The sequence below is a fragment of the Podarcis bocagei genome (assembly GCF_964188305.1).
Source record: "Podarcis bocagei genome assembly, chromosome: 10".
Taxonomy (NCBI): Eukaryota; Metazoa; Chordata; class Lepidosauria; order Squamata; family Lacertidae; genus Podarcis; species Podarcis bocagei.
The window spans coordinates 68,493,444-68,514,003 of record NC_138135.1 but is presented as its reverse complement, the minus strand read 5'-3'; the positions used below and the strand labels follow the sequence as shown (position 1 = coordinate 68,514,003).

At 40.7% G+C, this 20,560-nt stretch overlaps 1 protein-coding gene across 1 annotated transcript in view; it reads left to right on the top strand.

Annotated features, from left to right (window-relative positions):
- TBC1D22A (TBC1 domain family member 22A) overlaps positions 1–20,560 on the top strand; it is a 125,422-nt gene that overhangs the window by 39,935 nt on the left and 64,927 nt on the right. The window contains exons 6-8 of the mRNA XM_081211655.1: positions 4,267–4,395; positions 6,064–6,126; positions 8,094–8,208. Of these exons, the coding sequence (XP_081067781.1) occupies positions 4,267–4,395; positions 6,064–6,126; positions 8,094–8,208 (307 nt within the window). The remainder of the gene's footprint in view (positions 1–4,266; positions 4,396–6,063; positions 6,127–8,093; positions 8,209–20,560) is intronic.

Sequence of the window (20,560 nt, the reverse complement as noted above, 5' to 3'; positions counted from 1 at the left end):
CACTCCTTCCTTGTCCCTGCTTCCTTGAATCCATGTTTTCTACCCAAAGTCAATGTCCCTAAGATGGATTTCTTATTGAGCACTTCTCTGCCATTTGAAATGATGGTGTTTTGTCCCCTAGTCTCTGAATATTTGACATGGTAGTGATCTTATGTAGTAGAAGTAATGCTTTATTTCATGTACTGAGATGTTTGTAACCTGCCCTGGGACTGCATGGTGAAGGGAGAGCTTTAAATATGTCAGTAAGTGTTTTTTTTAAAGAATCAACAGTAAAAAGAAAACGTATTAGAATTAGAAAAAAGAACAAAGATTCTCTGAATAGCCATTAAAGGTAAAGGTAAAGGGACCCCTGACCATTAGGTCCAGTCCTGACCGACTCTGGGGTTGCAGCGCTCATCTCGCTCTATAGGCCGAGGGAGCCGGCGTTCGTCCACAGACAGCTTCCAGGTCATGTGGTCAGCATGACTAAGCCGCTTATGGCGAAACCAGAGGAGCACACGGAAACGGCGTTTACCTTCCCGCCGGAGCGGTGCCTATTTATCTACTTGCACTTTGACGTGCTTTCGAACTGCTAGGTTGGCAGGAGCAGGGACCGAGCAATGGGAGCTCACCCCGTCGCGGGGATTCGAACCGCCGACCTTCTGATCGGCAAGTCCTAGGCTCTGTGGTTTAACCCACAGCGCCACCCGCATCCCTGAATAGCCATTAGTTTGACATAAACACCCCCATTTTATATGAATGTCTTCTAACTTGTCCACATGCACAGATGAGCCCTTGAAGTATAATTTTAAATAAGGCTGTAAGATCTCCTAAAGCCAGAAGGAGAGGTAAATGATTTGAACTAGTGGCTAATGTGTGCTTTCTTACCTGCAAAAATAAAACTTGGCTTGCGAGGGAACAGGATATTGAACTTGTCTAAAAGAGAGGGTATGTTGATTAATCTTTGAAACTGATTAGCAGCAAATGTCTCTGTTCTAAGGAAATATTGGTATATTTAGTCATAAATTAAATTGCTTTCTAATGGGACAAATAATGTATTCTGAAGAGTGCAGACTCCTGAAAAAGAAATGCAGTCTTGACATCTTAATATCCTAGCTCACTACTTTGCATAAGGTTAAATATTGAATTCTAGAGATTGCATCTGGAGCTGATACAATATCTGGGAAACATTGTCTTTCTCCAGCTTATTGTTTCAACAGAAATGTTTAGCTGGTGTCAGGGCTGGTCCAAGACATCTTGTAGCCTGAAGTAAACAAAAGGATGGCGCCACCTATTCAAAATGCAAAAGTTGTTTGGACTAGCTGTTGGATCTGTTGTCAATAATGCCATGGAAATAGTGTTCTGTGCTACACTTGAGGGTAATAGGCTAGCTAGGGATCAGAGATCAAGGGTGTTTCACACAGCTATTTTCCAAAACCTCACTGCCACTTCCTGCCCCGAACAGCTGGTTCTTGAGGCTGCTGCCTAATGGCTGGCCCCGATTGGTGCTGAAAATGAAATGCCCGTAGAAACATTCCAATAATGGGAACTTTTATTCATATCCTTGGCACCAGTGTAACGGATAAAACGTTGGATCTCTGTGAGAGAGACATGAGCCCAGAGCCCAGATGAACCATGAAGCTCGCTGGCTGCCTTTGTATGAGTCACTGACCAAGTTCAGACATAGTGATCTTTTTAATTATGACTCCCCCCCCCCTGCACACTTGCTCTTCCTTTTGGTTGTATGCCATAATGCAAATCTTCCCGGTTTTGTTAAACCACAGCCACCCATTGCATTTGAATAATAACACTGATATAATTTCTACTTACAAACCAGAATATGAAATTGATATGAAATCAGTTTCCCAATTTGGTTGTAATTGGAAGTTTAACAAACCCTGAAAGATTCCCCTTACAACAGATGAAAATCCCCTTAAAATCCTTGTTCGAATAAGCCTTGGTTTATTAGACCAAGTTGGTTACATTTGAAATTCGCCATTGTCGCCAGGCCTGCTACACCTGTGGATTCTTCCTTTTTAGGTCTGGGGTGTGACCTCTTCCCTTTCTCAGACTGACATTATAAGAGTGGCTTATGAAAGATAAAATAGGGCCATTAAGTGCTTACCTGGATACTAAGTCTATCTATTTTTCTTTGACTTCAGATGAAAGATTTGAAAAAGTGGTAGCTAACTGCTTCACATTCATATGCAGGACTTTCCTATGAGTCCATTCCTTGGCTGTATTTATGCGAAAGACTTAATAGAACAGGAAATATGAGGATCCAGTAAATTGAGGAAATGGCTATCTTTTGATTTAGCTTTTAAGATAAGCAGTTTTTTACATCGATAGCTTCCTTTTCCCAGCCTTTTTATAACTTGTGTGCAATGTTTATAAACTAGTTAAGTTCTCATACTATCATAGTCTGTAACACTTTATACAAATAGCTTTGCAGAAACACTTCCTGCATTGTATACACCAAGCACATAGGCTTGATTACTTAAATCCAGATGAGTTTATTGATTTGCATCAAAGCTTTTTATTACTTGTTGAATTGTTTTGTACACTACACTTCCCCTACTTCATAGACTGTAGCCTTGTTCTTTTGAAGGTTGTAAAAGTTCTTCAATAGATCCCTGAATCATTTCACTTAATAGTATTGGTACTTTGCCATGCATACACAAATACTTGCTTAATTTACATTAAGTTTCTTTTATCTTGTCTCCTGGGGTGTGATATATCAGTCTTGTCCAAACTTTGTCAGAAATGCTCTGGTGTGCAACATATGGTTTGATTGCTCTGAAGCTTTTCATTTTTCATCAACAGCTATTTCTCACTTTCATTTTGTTTTCAAAATGTTTTAAGCACTCAGTCCGAAATCCAAAATGTTTAATCTACTGAGTAATAGGACTGCAGGGGGAAAAATCCTGTTCTACAAAGACAAATACATTCCCTTTTAAAAATACTGTTGATTCCCATTGGGATGTGACTGGAGAAAGCATTTTCTGGTTGCAAGCCAGAACTGTTGGTCACAATATTTTAGCTCCTCTCCCACCAACTCTCCCATCCCCCTAGCAGGCATTTTCCTTTCATGGGAGGAGATGCATACATTTTTAAGACTGCTCTTTGTGTGTCTCCAAAGTGTTGGGGACAGACTAAATTTGCTTTGGAGAAGCCCCACTTCTTGATTCTGACCAAGTCTGAAGTGGCCCACTTCACTTTGGGCTGTGAAGCAAATATGCACACAATGACCTAGTATAATTCCTCAGTGCGACTAAGAATAAGTCGCCATAGCTAGTTTGCTCAAGCTTCCTTACTTATGGTTTGGGTTACACATTCTTTTTGTTAGGCTATATATGGTCTCTGTTGTAGCTTGTTATATGAAGTGGAGAAACTATTTACAGGCATCTTAGACTGGGAACCTTTTGGAGCTATCACCTCGTAGAGTAGGCAATACAGTGGTACCTTGGGTTAAGTACTTAATTCGTTCCGGAGGTCTGTTCTTAGCCTGAAACTGTTCTTAACCTGAAGCACCACTTTAGCTTATGGGGCCTCCTGCTGTCGCCGCACCGCCAGAGCACAATTTCTGTTCTCATCCTGAAGCAAAGTTCTTAATCCGAGGTACTATTTCTAGGTTAGCGGAGTCTGTAACCTGAAGCGTCTGTAACCTGAGGTACCACTGTATTGGGTTAGATCAGGGTTTCTTAAACTTGGGTCTCCAACTGTTTTTGGACTACAATTCCCATCCCTGACCACTGGACCAGCTGGCTAGGGATGATGGGAGTTGTAGTCCAACAACAGCTGGGGACCCAAGTTTGGGAAACCCTGGTCTCGATAAACCAGTGAAATGACTTGGAATAATACACCACATAAATGGAAGAGAAATGCAATGCTATATTGAAGTGAATGCTTTCTTTAAAAGAGGAACAAAATGGATGGGGGAAAGTGAATTAAATTCCATTTACAATTGCACTGGAGAACCTATGTTTTGCATTGAATGCACAGGCCCACTTTGAATGTACATCTCTGGTTCATAAAATATGGATTGTGAACCCCCAAAAGAGTTGGGGGTCAAGAGATCTGTGCAAGTGGAAGAGGTTCTGGTTTGCTTTAAGTCAGAGGTCCCCAGTTAGGTGAGATGAGTGCAAGATGAGAGAAGTACCCATGGTTTGTGAAACTGTTAATTTGCATCAGAAATGGGCCATAGAACAATTTTCAAGGGAGGGAGAGTTTTTAATTAACAATTGGTAAACAATTTTTCTACATTTTAAAATGTGTGTCACTTTCTAGGGTTACCTCCCTGCAAATATAGAACGGAGAGAAGGCACTTTACAAAGGAAACGGAAAGAGTATTTTGCTTTTGTGGAACAATATTATGATTCAAGAAATGAAGAAACTCACCAGGAGACATACAGACAGGTGAAGGAACTGAAAAATGTCTCCAATTAAAGGAAATTTCACATGCATTCCAATGCCTTTTTCAATATTAAATCACATTATTTCTGAGAGTGCCCCTGGCTTTTATTGAGCTTCTCATTCACCCTTCCAGACATACAAACAGCAATGGGACCAGGCTGTCCAGCTTTTCCTTTCTGTGGCTATCATTTTTTTTCTCAATTTATAGTTAACATTGGATACAGATATGGCCTTTGCATGCTTAGCGCACTGGTTTCCAAATCTTCTGTCTTCATGGAATACCGTATTTTTCGCCCTATAGGACGCACCAGCCCATAGGACGCACCTAGTTTTTTTGGGGGGGAAATAAAGAAAAAAAATTATTCCCCCCTCCAGCCGCGGCTTCAGTGCGCCCCGCGCTCCGGGCAGCAGGCTGCTATCCACAGCCTAGGGAGCCCTGCGGGAACTCCCGTGGGCTCCCCAGGCTTGCTGATAGTTTCCTGAAGCCTGGAGAGCGAGAGGGGTCGGCGCGCACCGACCCCTCTCGCTCTCCAAGCTTCAGCGAAAGCCTGCATTCGCCCCATAGGACGCACACACATTTCCCCTTCATTTTTGGAGGGGAAAAAGTGTGTCCTATAGGGCGAAAAATACGGTACTTTGCGCATTGACTTTGGGAACCCCTGGGCAGTTGCCAGTGTGAATCTTGCGCATTTAAAATACTGGTGCAGCCTTTCGTAGAGGTCAGTTTGCACGGAGCACTCACTGGCTAAGGCAGCTGGGCTTCTCCACTGCCACACCTGAACAGAGTCTGCATCTTGGAATGCACCTGACATTCTCCTGCATCTGAACCTTGTTTAGAAAGTGTAGTGAGCAAACTGTCTTTCAGGGAAGTCTGTTGGCCATTATTGGTCCTCTCCCTGTGAAATCCCTGATAGGCGTCCAAGATATTCTAAGATTCCTTGGAACATAGTTTAAAAACCATGAAAACAATGGGAGGGAAGGGATAATCCAGACCTTCAGGAAGCCTTTCTTGAGGGGCTAATAGAAGGGACACTGGAGAACTAATGCATCTTGTAAAATATTACAAAATTGATCCTGTTAGCCAGATGTTGCCCTGTAGACTTGATCTGCCATTTACTTTGTGAGTATGTCTTTAATATTTGTGTTGTGCTTTGTCTGCATTTTGAAGGAGTTTGTGCAGGCAGGAACTTTTATTCCTTGTACTAATAGTTTTGTTTTGAAAGCAGATTGAAAGCGTTATTCTGTTTCTTCAGTTCTTGGGGAGTGAGAACAAACACCACTAGATAAATAGATAAAGCACTACTAGATAAATCGTGGCTTCATAGCTTTGTTTCTGCCTGTGCAGTACTTTCCTGCATAAAAAATATGAAGTATGTACAAAAGGGAAATGTTAACCTACGTACTCCCCATATTCAGAATTACCATTGATTCCCCCCCTTTATGTGTTAATTCACTGTCTATCAAATGCTCAAATTACTGAGTCCTGTGTAATGCATATGCACTTTAAATACTTTTTAAAGGGCTTATAGGGAAGGCCTGTAAAGAATAAGGAAAATTGAAAACCTGCGTTACTTCACTAGCTTTTTTTTTAAAATAAGCAAGTTCAACAGTAAAATTATAAACTTAGTCATCATTTGAAGGTTTCTGAAAATTAAAAGATTTCTTTTTCAGATTCATATAGATATTCCTCGTATGAGTCCGGAAGCTTTAATTCTTCAACCCAAAGCAACAGAGGCAAGTAATACTGCGAGATAATAAATCCAACTGTCCCAACTGTGTGATTTGTTTGTTTGTGTATTGTCGGAGAACACATGTCACTTTCTCTGGAGATGCCATACTGAAAAGTTGTTCTTCTTCTTGGCAAGCAATCTTACACCCATACAAGACAGCCATTTCTGCATTCTTGGGGAAATTCCCTGGGATATATATTTTTTTAATGCCCTCAACAAGGGGTGAGCATGCTTATTGTCCTTCAGGAGCCCTAATGTTGACAACTGAAGTTCAGTTGGGGCAAGCAGGGGAAGGCAAATGAGGCAGAAGATGAAAACTGCTGGACTCAAGCCACAGTTCATAGCCTACTAGAAAGAGGGATACACTCTCCTAAGGCTTGCATTACCCACATCTAATTTTTCCCTCAATTTGTGATACTGCAAACCTTTAGGGGCTTTGACCCTTTTGGTGTGGAAATAATTTTGGGGGAATTTATTACGATAAGAGTAAATATGCCCTTAAAATTATAAATAATCACTCAACCCATGAACTCTCTTACCTGTCTTGGAAGGGCCATAAAATTAAGTTGGGGAGGCATATTTTCCATGAGGCATCCATCAGTTTAGTTGAATTGGCCCATACAGCACCACCAATTCTGCATAGTGCCACTCAGATTTGGGGTTAGATGAACAGTTCCCACTCACTTAGCCATAGACTTCAGTAGGCTGTGCTATAAAGCAATTGTACTATAGTGCTGAGGCTCAGGGTTAGTTGAGCAAGAAGCTAATCTTCCAGACCCAGATCTTGGCACTACTGGGGAGATAGGTTTCCCAGTTGCCTTTTTTACTGGCTCTCATTTTTTGCAAGTCACAGTCTACTTGATCTCAGTTCTTTGACTTTACAGCAGCAAGAGTTACAGCAGCAAGAGAAGTGATGCTTCTAATGATTCTGTGATCTTATTCTATGATCTCCTGTATCATCATGACAATATAGCTTCCTAGATGCACCCCCCTCCAGTGTAATACAGTGGTGCCTCGCAAGACGAAAAGAATCCGTTCCGCGAGTCTCTTCGTCTTGCGGTTTTTTCGTCTTTCGAAGCAAGCCCATTAGCGGCTTAGTGGATTAGCCCTATTAGCGGCTTAGCGGGCTTAGTGGATCAGCTGATAAGCGGTTTAGAGGCTTAGCGGATCAGCTGATAAGCGGCTTAGCGGATCAGCTGTTAAGCGGCTTATTGGCTTAGGATCAGCTGATAAGCGGCTTAGCGGCTTGGGAAAAAGGGGGGGGGGGAGGAAAAAAACCCCCGCAGGAACTCGCAAGACATTTTCGTCTTGCGAAGCAAGCCCATAGGAAATTCGTTTTGCGAAGCACCTCCAAAATGGAAAACCCTTTCGTCTAGCGGGTTTTCCGTCTTGCGAGGCATTTGTCTTGCGGGGCACCACTGTATCTGTGTTGCTAAGGACATATATGTAGAGCAGAGGTATTTTTTGGAACTCTGCATAACTCTCCATTGTAGAAAATCAGCTTTCTACAACATGGGAGGAGATGAAAGAGTATCCAAAGTCCTAAAGGACTTGAGTAGCATTCTTGGCCCACTTCCAAATGGCAAACTGCTTTTGAAGCTGATAGGAGTTTCAAAATATGTTTGTTATGGTGTGAGAGGCTGCTTTAAAAGAGAAATAGTCCGAAAGGCTTCAGGGTGTGTGCAGGACCCTGAATGCATCTTAAGAAGCTCTTTGAATTTTGTCTATGAAATGTAGGAAGGAGAATAAACCTTACTTGTTTAAAATGGTACATTTTCAACAATTAAAATTTTGTATAAACGCCTAATTTTTACATAGTGCTTGTAATCTTTAAATGTTTTCCTTGAATAATCAAGAAACTAAATTAACATTTGCTGATTATATATGCTGATACTCACTTGCATTTCATTATGCCTACATTTTGTGTCTTCTGAGTTCATTGCTTTACAGCTCTTTACATTTCTTCCCCAGATCTTTGAAAGAATTTTGTTTATCTGGGCAATACGTCATCCAGCCAGTGGATATGTTCAGGGCATAAATGATCTGGTTACTCCATTTTTTGTTGTCTTCACATGTGAATATACTGGTAAGAAAAGTTACATTAACATGTATATTATTGTAATCTGAAATTTTAGGAATGTCAGGGTATAGTATCTTTGTAGAGGTTTAGGGGTTAAGTTATTAAAAATGTGCTTGTTTATGCAAAATTGCCTGTCAGTTAAATTTTTATTTGAAGTTGTTTCTCTGTCTCTCTATATATATATGTATGTGTGTGTGTGTGTGTGTGTGTGTGTGTATATATATATATATATATGTATATTATATATATACACACACATATACATACACCTACATATATATACATACATATGTGTGTGTGTGTGTATATGTGTGTGTATATATATATATATATATATGCAGGTTTTGGTGTCTTCGGGTGTCTTCCCGTGTAAGAGTTGGGGTGTCTAGGCGACGTTTCGACGAGGTCTCACTCGTCATCTTCAGGCTGGTGCTTTCGGCTTCTTGTTACTGGAACAGCTCTGTTCCAGTAACAAGAAGCCGAAAGCACCAGCCTGAAGATGACGAGTGAGACCTCGTCGAAACGTCGCCTAGACACCCCAACTCTTACACGGGAAGACACCCGAAGACACCAAAACCTGCATTCCTGTACCCGTGAAAATCTACGAAAGCATATATATATATATATATATATATATATATATATATATATATATATATATATATATATATATATATATTGGGGGGGGGAGGTAATATTTGAAAGCCATGCATTTCAAGAATAGTTTTTGTGGATTCTTACAGCCATGGTCATAGATACATAATTTTATTTGTATGCCACCCTTCGATAGTTAAAACCATGCTCAAGGTGGCTTAAAACATGAAGAAAAATGCATAATTCCAAACCTAACAAAAGCTGTTGGCATCCATCTTTCTCAAGAGACAGTGGAGTGCCAGGGGTGAAATCAAACGGCTGTGTTAGCAGCACTGGGTGCAAGCCTGGGAAGTGTGTATGGTGGTCCTGGGCTGTCCAGATGACAAGACCCTCCTCTCAGCCTCGCTGATGTGGTCCAAAGGAAAGCAGAGCAATATATTGGCACCACTGCTGTTGCAGGAGTTGCCAGAAGGAGGCAAATAAATCATAATACATTATAAAATAAAAGCACTAAAATTAGTATCAGTAACAGCAACAACCTCCCCCTCCCCCAAATACTCCAGTCCAAGCGGCTGTTCAGCAGCCTCGGCTTTTGTAGTTGGAGTCAGTCAGGACCCTGCCCTCCCACGCCAGGTGGAAAAAGGCCTGCAAGGCAGGGAGCAGGTCTTCCTGGACTCAGCCAAGATGGTCAATGTTCCATCCCTCTTCTCTCCCTCCATCCCTTCCCAGTTGGTTGTGCTTCGCATGCCTCATCAATATAATAAACTAGATTCATTTTGTTTTTAATAGAGGGCAGATTACCCTTGAAGAGTTGAACGGCTGTCCACTTATTTGACAGGAAGGATTCTCTTTTGCTGTGCTTCAGTTCATAGGAAGTCCTTTCCCCCCCATACTGAGCAGCTAATGAGAATTGCTGTTGCTTGCTCCCCTAATAATCTATTAAGTAGAGTAGGGGGCTACTCTAGAGAGTGTTTACAGTTTCTGCCTCTTACTCCCTCATTTGACAGATAATGAAAATGTTCCTAATGAGCCTAGAACAGTAGGATCTGTGCTGGTATACTTTAGAGTTGTTAATTGAAATAAGTTTAAATGAGATGTGATTAGAGGATTGATATTCCATGTTAAATAGACCATTTAATTAATATAGTAAATACGTTTGTCTTAAGTACTTTACCATCAGTTTACATTTCAAGTATATTGACTGCGTTTTTTTCTGAAATTTGCTATCAACAGACCAGGGTCTGTCTAATGGCCATTTGTCGTAATTGGGGACAATGCCACTGAAAGTGGTTGCTGAACTACCATCGGCATTAAACTTATTGCTGTGTTTGACTGGTAGAAAAGTGTATATCAGGCACAAGTGTATATACTGTAACTATAATCCCTGCTCCTAGAACATCTGCCCAGCTGTGGACCACTGGTGCTCTGAGCACTTTTTTGGCAGCTCAAGTGTACGTGTAAAGGGAGGAGACATTAACTCTGACCAGCAATACCTGAGCCAGTTCTGGGCACCTTTAAATAAAAAGGGTGGGAGTTTGATTGGTTCTCTAGTATTGGGTGGATGTACATGAAGTCTGCTTTTGAGAGGGAGATTGCTGGGCTACAGATCTCTGTTAAAATGCAGTCCTAGTTGGCAAACTCAATCTGCTCAGGAGTATCTGTATTCTGTTGCCATCATAAATCTTCAATGTCAAGGTGGTGCTGTTAAGGGAATCCCCAGAATAATGACAGTTTTAGCAATGCCTTCTCCTGTAGTCATGAGAAAACAGTATGCAAACAGTGGACTGTTGTGAAAAGCCAATCTTTAGCTTGATTTAAAAAATATTTATATAAAAATTGTAATAGCAGCTTATGAGGATCTGCAAGAGCCTCTTTGGGATAAAAGAGATTAACGTTTGAATGACTGAAACATTGCAGTAAGGAGATACATTGAGCCCATTCAGAAGAACAGCAAAATAGAGAGAGAAAGCTCAGCTAAGAACCATACAGTCTGTTGTCACATTGACTGCGTTCAAACAATAATTCGAACCTTCATGAACTGAACCGTGGACAGACACTGTGGTGTGTGCTTGTCCCTCACCCTTCCTATCATGTACCAGCTTCATCACAAAGATCCTAGCTTGCACTGATCCACAGCTCCCCATTGTGCATACAGGGGAATTTTGGCTTGATGGTGGTTACCAAATCAGGGAAATAAAACTGACATTAAACTAGAGTTTCACAGTTTGTATTCAGTGGCCTGGCTTGCATGTCACGGCAAGCCAAACTATGGCTTAGTGGGACCACCCCAATGTACTGGCTCCCAGAGAGGAACTCACACTTGCTTGTGGTCCTCCCTGGTCCTTTTAGCACAACATGACAGCTAAGCCAAGGTTTGACTTGGCGTATTGTCTGAACCTAGGATCGTGGTTAAGGCCTCTTCTCCTATAACCACAAACTGTAACCGTAGGACACACCTTGCTACAGACTGCGATTAAGAAGGAGAAACCTGAATCAGGATCCCAGGTTGGGACAACATGCAAAGGCTTTGCTGCTGCATTAATGAGAACTGGGGAGGAGCAAAGTAGGTGTGAGTTCCTCTGTTTGTGTAGCCTGGGTAAGCCAAAGTTTGGTTTACTGTGATGTGCAAACAAAACCAATGAGGAACGGAGTTTAAAGCAAGCCAGGATATTCACACGGAAGTCTAGGACCTGGGGAGGGACAAGGGAGGTGTGTGCAGCCATAGTTCTTCATAAACCATATAGTTTCATGAAGTATAACTTATTAAACTTAGCTCATCGTGCAAATGAGAGCATAGTCCTGTTCTAATGAACTTTCAGAGTCCCTCTCATTTAAATGGCAACTCCAGCGTATGTTTCAGAACAGAGCCCATGAAGGCTCACTTGTTAACAATTACTCTGTTAATAATAATTAGAGTATCCTTGTGACAAGATAAGTAGATTTACATTGGCCCATTGGGATGTAGCAAGGCACTAATGCACAGAATTTGCCATAAGATGCGTTTCAGTGATATAGGTATTTTTTCACATATTCCAATTATGAATTGAAATTGGATGACATTCACGGGAAGAAAAGCTATCATAGTTACGATGTTGATACATTAGATTATTATGAAGCTGACCTTGTAACTATTTGCATTTAATTTGCATTTGATTGCATTCTATTTCATGTGTCAAGTTGACTGGTCTGCTAAACCCTTATAGAATTTTCCATAATTGTTTGACTTCATAATTTCTGAAACCAAGTGTTTAAGGTTTTTGTCTAGTTAAACAACATAAACCATCCTAAACTTAAATTTCATAGGTTTGGAAACTCTATTACATGTGATTTGGACATTGGACGCGAAAGGGTTTTAACATTTTTGAGAGCAAGATCGATGCAGCACAACTTGAAAACTTTCATTGATGTGATAAATTAGCTTTCAGTGTTGAGAATCCTTAATTGTAGCATGTTATGTGTTATGTTGTGTCTTGCTACTTTATCTAGGGGTTGTACTGTATTAAATTTAAGGATTCCTGTTAAGGTGATACAACTTTGGTCTGTGAGTCTTTGGTGATACATGGTACATGATCATGGGTGCAGTGAGGGAGGAGAAAAAGGAGCATATCGTTTTTCTGCTGAGAAAAGCAGTTAACGTCTGTCTAGGTTTGCTGCGACTTTATATTTAAGCTTGAAGCATCCAGAAATCCACTGTTCCACTGGATGATCTTTCAGGGCATCTAAACTTTAATGAGTGTATAAGTCTCATACATAGAGCAGGCAATGCGTCCACATTTTTAAAAATCCAACACATCTTCTGGCAAGACTCTGCTCCCTGAGGGTACAGGGAACTGAGCCTTGGCAGTTGTTGCTCCCATATAGACCTTTAGAGCCAATCCTTTCCCAGTCAACGCAATGAGTTTTAATCAGCTTGTTAAGGGGAATTTTAAATTTCCCCTTAAATTTTGTATTTTGAAATATATAACACAAAACTTGCAACATCAAATAACCCAACTCCCCGCCGCATGCAACCAGTCTCCGGCTCTTCATTTTGTTGTTGTTGTTACTTGTTCATTTTGTGTTGTTTTAGTTATTGCTAACATTCTTATGAAATCATGGACCTCTTTGAGTCTCAGAGTCCAAAATCTACATACCTTCCAATATTTGCTGGTACTTTTTCTGTTGGTATAATTAACTCTTGTTACTGATAGTAGCTTTTACTGTAGGTGTCCTTATGCTAATAGTCTCAGTGATCAAGTAACAACCAGGATGGCTTCTTAATGGGATGCTTTAAAACCATGTTCATTTTCCCAGGGCAGTAATAGAAAAAGTAGACTCGTATCTCATTCTCTGTTACAACCCTATCTGCTAGCAAAGGGCTTAACCTATTTGCTAATGTTCCATTAGACGCCGAAGCCAATAGAGGACTGATGAGACTTCAGCCTACCACTGTAATAGCTACTTCAAAAGGCTGCACTTGGCTGAGTGCAGGTTATATTTATAGCTTGGTAAGTTGTTGCTGTTCAGCACTGTGTCCTTCTGCGTCGCTCTGTTTGCTTAGCCTTGCTGGTGTGCTTGTCCTGTCGGTCTTTCCAGATGTGTAGTGACCATAGTTTCAGTTTATTTAAGCTTCTCAGCCTTATCTGTAGGGATATATTCATGTAGCTACTATGTGACTTGACCTGTTCTGTGGACACAGGTGTAATTTTCTACACCTTCAGGAGTCTCTGGGAGTAGAAATTTGCAGTAAGAATTTCCTTTCGTTTTCCACAGTCGTGGTGACATGCTTTCCCCATGGCTGTAGCTCGTTTGACACGGTCCTTTCATGAACACATTGCATTCTCAGTGCAAACTCATCCTTGGTGATGGCAGAGCTGCATCACGTGAGGAAAGTTTCTAAAACATCTGAACCGGCCCATAGAGTTGGTGGCAGAAATCCAAGGAGCTAAAATAGCTGGTTTATGCTCTGAAACAATGCACTCCAAGGTGCAGTGTCCAAATTGGGTTTCTGCTGCCAGCGGGAGTCATTTCCAAAGCTGCAGCAACATGTTTTGCTTTCCAATGCCTCTGATCTATAGCATGCAGGAGGCTTGCTGCAGAACATAGCTCTTTTGGGGAGGCAGCTTTTTTTCTGTGGCAGTTCAATCAGCCGCATGAAAATGTTGAGGGATAATTTGAACTGGGAGCACGTCCATTGTCATCCAGAAGAGAAACCTGGACCCAGAGTTTACCGAACTTAGCAGATGCATTGTGTTTCAATGATCTGAATACACAACTATACTAAACTGTTCCATCTGAACTCTGGCTTTATAATTACCTTTGCTGAAATATCACAATGTGGCTTTTGCAAATGCAGTTGCTTCCAAATGCCACTCTTTATCAGTCAGCCTCCTTATGTTTGATGTATTCTTCTCATGCTTTCATTGAAATGGTGTTTGATAGGCCTATTGTGAGCATGATGCATGAGAGGTTATGGAAGGACAGTGCATTGTTGCTAATAAAAAAGATGCTGACAAAAGGGATCTAGCATAGCTGCCGTCTTTAAAGGATGGTTTATTGCACCGGTGTCAAAATGGAGAAGTGAGAGAGCACTTGGAGTAACTCCTTTGTCATCTTTAAAATAGATTTCATGAGCGTGGTAGCCTTAGTAAGCATCTCCAAGGGAATTGTGGATGTGAATAACAGAAGTTCTTCAAGTGCTCTCACTTCATTTTAGTGCCTAGTTTGTTAGCGCCATGGGTGAAGCTCCATGGCAGCTATATGCAAAGAGGAGCCCCATTACAACTTGTCCATGCATATTGGCTTGAAAAGCAAAGTGCAGTGGAAACCTCTACATACAGGCAGAGCTGATGAAAGCTTTAGTTTCTAAAAATATAATTTTTACACATTGTAGGATTCTGACGTTGCCTACTTCTTTCTTTAATGAAGTCAAGGTTTGGGAAGATAATTAGATAGGTCTTTTTGGTATGGTTATTGTAGTGGTTGTCTACAACTCTAGACATTTGTTTTCCATTCTTGCAGTCAATCAGATGTCATAGTTATTACCTAATATGTGTAATTAGTGCTCTGTGCTAATCATAAGTTAAAATAAGGCTTAGTTTTGGAGTTTCCTGTAGGTTTACTCTCCATATTTCTCAGTAAAGCACTGAGGATTTAAGTTATGGATAGTTTATATTAGGAAGCATCCCCCCCCCCAAGATTATAGTATGGCATCTTTTTTTTTACCTCAAACTCTTGTACTATATAGCACATTTGAGACCACAACTAAAAATCTTGTGTGGTGCTGGGAGAACCATACCTGTGCACAATTTCTCACTGCTGTTGTTCTTGAAATGGCCAGAGTCCACAAATGTGCTCCCTAGGTTGCCATATTTTCTAGTCAGTGCCAGCTGGGCTTCAGAAGTACTTGAAAGCGGTAGGACACTTTGCATCTTGACAGTATCTCTGAAGTTGTGTGGTGGTAGAGATGAGCCTCTGTTTTCTTTGGAGCCTGGAATTTAGAGGGTGGCACTTGTCTAAAGAGCAACACCAAAGATGAAGCAAGACTTCCTCTCCCCAAGGTGTGGGAGGAACAGATAGTAACCACAACTTCAAGGTAGTTAGCACCACCACGATAAAGACATATTATCATTGCTTCAGGAACGACTACAGAATCTGTGTGCCTGAAGTTGATGGTTTGCAACTTTCATCAGCTCCAGCCAGTATAGCCAATGCTGAAGGATAATGAGAGCTGAAGTTTAGCAACATCTGCAGGGTGACAGATTCTCCAACCCTTGCAGGAAACATGCATCACACAAATATACAGGTTTCCTTATGCCAGCTATAGGGAATCTTCCTATCATCTCCGTACTGTTAGCCATGCTGGTGGCCTTGATGGGAGTCAACAACATCCAGAGGACCACAGGCTCCCTATCCTGACATAACATCAGTTGTTGTTGTTGTTTAGTCGTTTAGTTGTGTCCGACTCTTCGTGACCCCATGGACCAGAGCATGCCAGGCACTTCTGTCATAAAATCATAGAATCATAGAGTTGGAAGAGACCACAAGGACCATCGAGTCCAACCCCCTGCCAAGCAGGAAACAAACATCTTCGACATAACATTAGAAATGACCCTAAAAGCCCTAGGTACTTAAATATTATAGGGATGGAGGTGGCGCTGTGGTCTCAACCACAGAGCCTAGAGCTTGCTGATCAGAAGGTCGGTGGTTTGAATCCCCGTGACAGGGTGCGCGCCCGTTGCTCGGTCCCAGCTCCTGCCCACATAGCAGTTCGAAAGCACGTCAAAGTGCAAGTAGATAAATAGGTACCGCTCTGGCGGGAAGGTAAACAGCGTTTCCGTGCGCTGCTCTGGTTCGCCAGAAGCGGCTTAGTCATGCCGGCCACATGACCTGGAAGCTGTACGCCGGCTCCCTCGGCCAGTAAAGCGAGATGAGCACCGCAACCCCAGAGTAGTCTGCGACTGGATCTAATGGTCAGAGATCCCTTTACCTTTACCTTTGCTTAAATACTATTTTGTAAAAAATACGAACCAACTGTCAGCTTAAGCTGCTATTTTTTCTGTATTTCCTGGCTATGCTATTTCCAACTCGGTAGCATAACCACAGTTATACACAGTATTCTATATGTTGGATGTACCAATCGGAGGTTTATTTGCTATTTTGTTTTCAGTACCTTTTCTTCAATTCACAATCATCCATTGTTCCTCCTATTTTCAAAGCCCATCCAGCAGTACATTTTTGAGCAGCACATATATATATGTGTTTTCTTTCCATTCAGGGGCAATGGCTGACTGCTAAGTCAATGTAATATGGGACTGCTAATTAAGTTGGTCTTGAAGAACTCTGAATTGTCCAAAATCATATTAGCAAATTACCTATTTGCCTATATTCTGCTGATTGTACATTCCAGTGCTACTAGAGATGGTTTATATTGTATGTCTGCAGCATCTTAATCAGCGCTAGAAACATCTCATTGATGAAAAATCAGACGTGTCTTTATTCCAGCAATATCATTTTCCTTATTACTGCCAAAATCTCCTCCTCTTCAGGAAATCCAATTAACAAAATTATGATAAATTGGGCTGTTGCTACTCATGTCTGTGGGTTTGTTTACTGCTTTTGCACAACGATGGCATTGCACTGTGTGCTTGGATGCTATTCATTATACACTGTCTATCTCAGTCCATTTACCCAGTCCAAAGATTCTCGCTCCTCTTTTTAAAGAACTATTTCCCAGCCTTCTCCAAGCTTTCACAAGCCATGGCTGAAACAAACTAAACGGCCTCAGCCCAGTATACCTGAAGGAGCGTCTCCACCCCTATTGTTCAGCCCGGACACTGAGGTCCAGCTCCGAGGGCCTTCTGGCAGTTCCCTTACTACGAGAAGTGAAGTTACAGAGAACCAGACAGAGGGCTTTCTTGGTAGTGGTTCCCAACCTATTGAACGCCCTCCCATCAGATGTCAAAGAAATAAACAACTACCTGACTTTTAGAAGACATCTGAAGGCAGCCCTGTTCAGGGAAGTTTTTAAGGACTGATGTTTGAATGTATTTTCAATCTTTTGTTGGAAGCCGCCCAGAGTGGCTGGGGAAACCCATCCAGATGGATGGGGTATAAATATTATTATTACTATTAGCAGTATTAGTGTTAAATTTCAACCTATCTACTAGTGGCAACTGAAGCCAGAAGATTGTGGCCTCACTGATCGCCACAAACACTGAATTCTGCTTAGCATGAATACTGACTGTAAGCTGCCTAGGAGGGGGGGGGGGAGGATTTTGTTTTGAAAGACAACATGTAAATCCTTCAAGTAAAGTAAATACTTTGTATTAGTTCCTCTGTGGATTCACTAGCTTAGATCATTGCCTTCTACTGCAAATCATCAGCAAACTTATATAGTTTTAAATTCGTATTTAATTGTGGTAGAGCCAGTAGCCTAAAAACCAAATTTTGCAGCATTGAGAATTTGTACATAAGCTATTGATGCTTCAAAGTAGTTTTTTTTTTTTTAAAAATGATATCTATTAAGAATTTTAGAGTTACAGAAAAACCAAAAAAGAAAAAGAAAAACTAAAAAAAAGAACAAACCACAATCAAACAATACAACAACACAATCAAAAGACAAAAATAAGCCACAAACATTTAAAAACAAATCCAATATTCTCCGATCCTTAACTGTCATTACCTTCTTTCTTTGACCTCCTCACTCCTCCCTTTTTTTGTATCCTAGTTATTAATTGTCACAACAAATCCTTTCCATTTTTCATAATATTCTGTCATTACATTACCTTAATCTATTTTAACCTTATCTTACTATAGAAGACCCTAAAACTTAAAACTTAAATCTTATTTCATAACCCTAACATATTCTTACATAATTCTTTTAACATTTTTGCTAAAGCCAAATAGTTTCATTCCAGCATTTTTCTAACACTCATCAATTTTATAAAGCAGTCCTAATAAAAAAAAAAAATTCTTCCAATTTTCATCCAGCGTCTCTTCCTCCTGGTCCCGGGTTTTGTCAGTCCTTTCTATCCCATCAATCAAGTGCATTAACCTGGTAATCTTATGTCCGAGGCCCTTAAGTCTCTTCCATGTCCCTTCTGCGGCTCTTCTTCATATTTATACCTGTACTTTACTTTGTCTCCTGCTCCTTTCACTCCTGGGAACTCCAACTTAACAGTGTTTTTGACCCTTCTCGACAAATCAGTCCCTTTTCCATATTCCACACAAAACCCCATATGGTATTTAAGAACATGTTTCAAAGTCCCTCCAGAATTAAGAGCCCCCACAACCCCAAACATCTCACGGCCCATTGCCAGACTTGAAAAGTCCAAACATCCCTGCACAGGGGGGTCTATACAACCCCCCATTTCCAAACCAAACCAAACTTTATCCTTCCAAATCTGGCAAAGTAGTATGTTTTGTGTAATTGATTTGTAGACGGTGTTGATACACCATAACATTCATTAGTTATGGTTGAAAGTATTGTGCTGCTTGTTTACTAACGGTGCAATCCTGTGCAGGTTTTCTCAGATGTCCTATTCAGTTGAATGGGACTTATTCCCAAGTAGGTTATTCCCAATTTCAGTAGAAATGGATATTTCTTTTCTTTTTGCAGTTGCTTAATTTTGAAGGCTGTCAGTCATTTTACTTCAAAAAGTAAACTAGATTTACATCAGTTAAAGTGAAATAAATATATGTATTAAAAAACCTCAGTTAAGACACCTTTTGCGAGATTCTGAAGGGAAAAGAAGAAGCTGTAATGCAAAATTACTATTTTAACCATCACTCACAGGCTGGAGAAATGACCGTCTTTGGTAGTACTTCATCACTTTTGGGATTAGGGTATATTCTGCTTTAAATGGCTTTCAACATAAGCAAGATCATTTCAGGATGACTGGGAAAGATCCAGTTTAAATGACACATCGACTCCAGCTGTAGACAATATCAATTTGCTGCCATTCTTTCCATTAGAAGGAATGCTAATGGTGGAAGTTGTAATCCAAAACAGCTAGAGGGCACCAGGTTGGGAAGGCCTGTTCTAGCCTGATACAACTTATTCTTCTCTCTAACAGCTATCTTAACTCCTAGCCCCTTTACTAGACCTACTCTCTCTCCTCTAACTCCTGTTGGAAGACAAGTTTTTATTTTCAATTCTTTTTTTTTACTGAAATAATATTCATTTAAAAAAAATAAAGCATTAAAATTGGATGAAATTGTGGCTTTTTGAAACACTTTATGTTTAACTGCTGTGCATTTGAAACTAAAGAGGCCATTTGGTTGGGAGTAGTTCCCTCCAATTGGTACCACTTCATTTCACACATGCAGTAAAAATAGTAATTTTTGTGCTGTTTGACCTACTTACTTAAACAGAGCAGCTTCATGGGATATAATTATTTGAGTGAGGTTTATTCATTCTAAAAGCCATATTGACTGTGGAAGTCTCAGTGCTCTGTTGCACTCTCTAGCTGTCTTTCGATATCTTGTCAACCCCGGCAGCTTCTTCTGCATATCTGTTTATGCAACACTTCCCTTCTGCATATGATAGCTCTTGATATTTAGGTGCGTTGGAAAGTTTTAGCAAACCTTTTGGTATAAATCTCATATTTATTTATTTTTTAAAAATTGAGACTGATGTGATTTCCCAGTCTCATTTTCAAAAAATGATGCTGGAGCAATGTGCCTGAAGACTTGCAATGAGAACAAGATGTTTTACACTTGCAAGATCTTGTTTACAAACCAAAAGTCTGGATAGTGACAATACAGTGGTGCCTCGCAAGACGAAATTAATTTGTTCCGCGAGTTTTTTTGTCTAGCGAATTTTTCGTCTTGCGATGCACGGTGTCGGAAAAGTTTTGGAAAAGCTTCAAAAATCACCAAAAACCTCAAAAAAGGCTACCACACCGCGTTCTATGAGTTGCTCCTCGAAGTCAAGTCGCAACTGTATTAACGGTGTTAAGAAAAAGGAAACAAACTTGCAAAAAACGCAAGACGTTTTCGTCTTGCGAAGCAAGCCCATAGGGAAATTTGTCTTGCGAAGCAGCTCAAAAACCGCAAAACCCTTTCGTCTAGCGAGTTTTTCGTCTTGCAAGGCATTCATCTTGCGGGGCACCACTGTATTTGAAAATGTCAGAGACCTAGTCATAAATGCTTGCTATGCATTGTAGAGAGAAGAAAGCTTTCGGCTCCCAGGTTCTTGATCCTTGGATTAACAGCCATAATGGTTCAAGAGAGAACTGCAGACCTGCTTAGTCATATTTCGATTCCAGCTGTTCTATAAGCA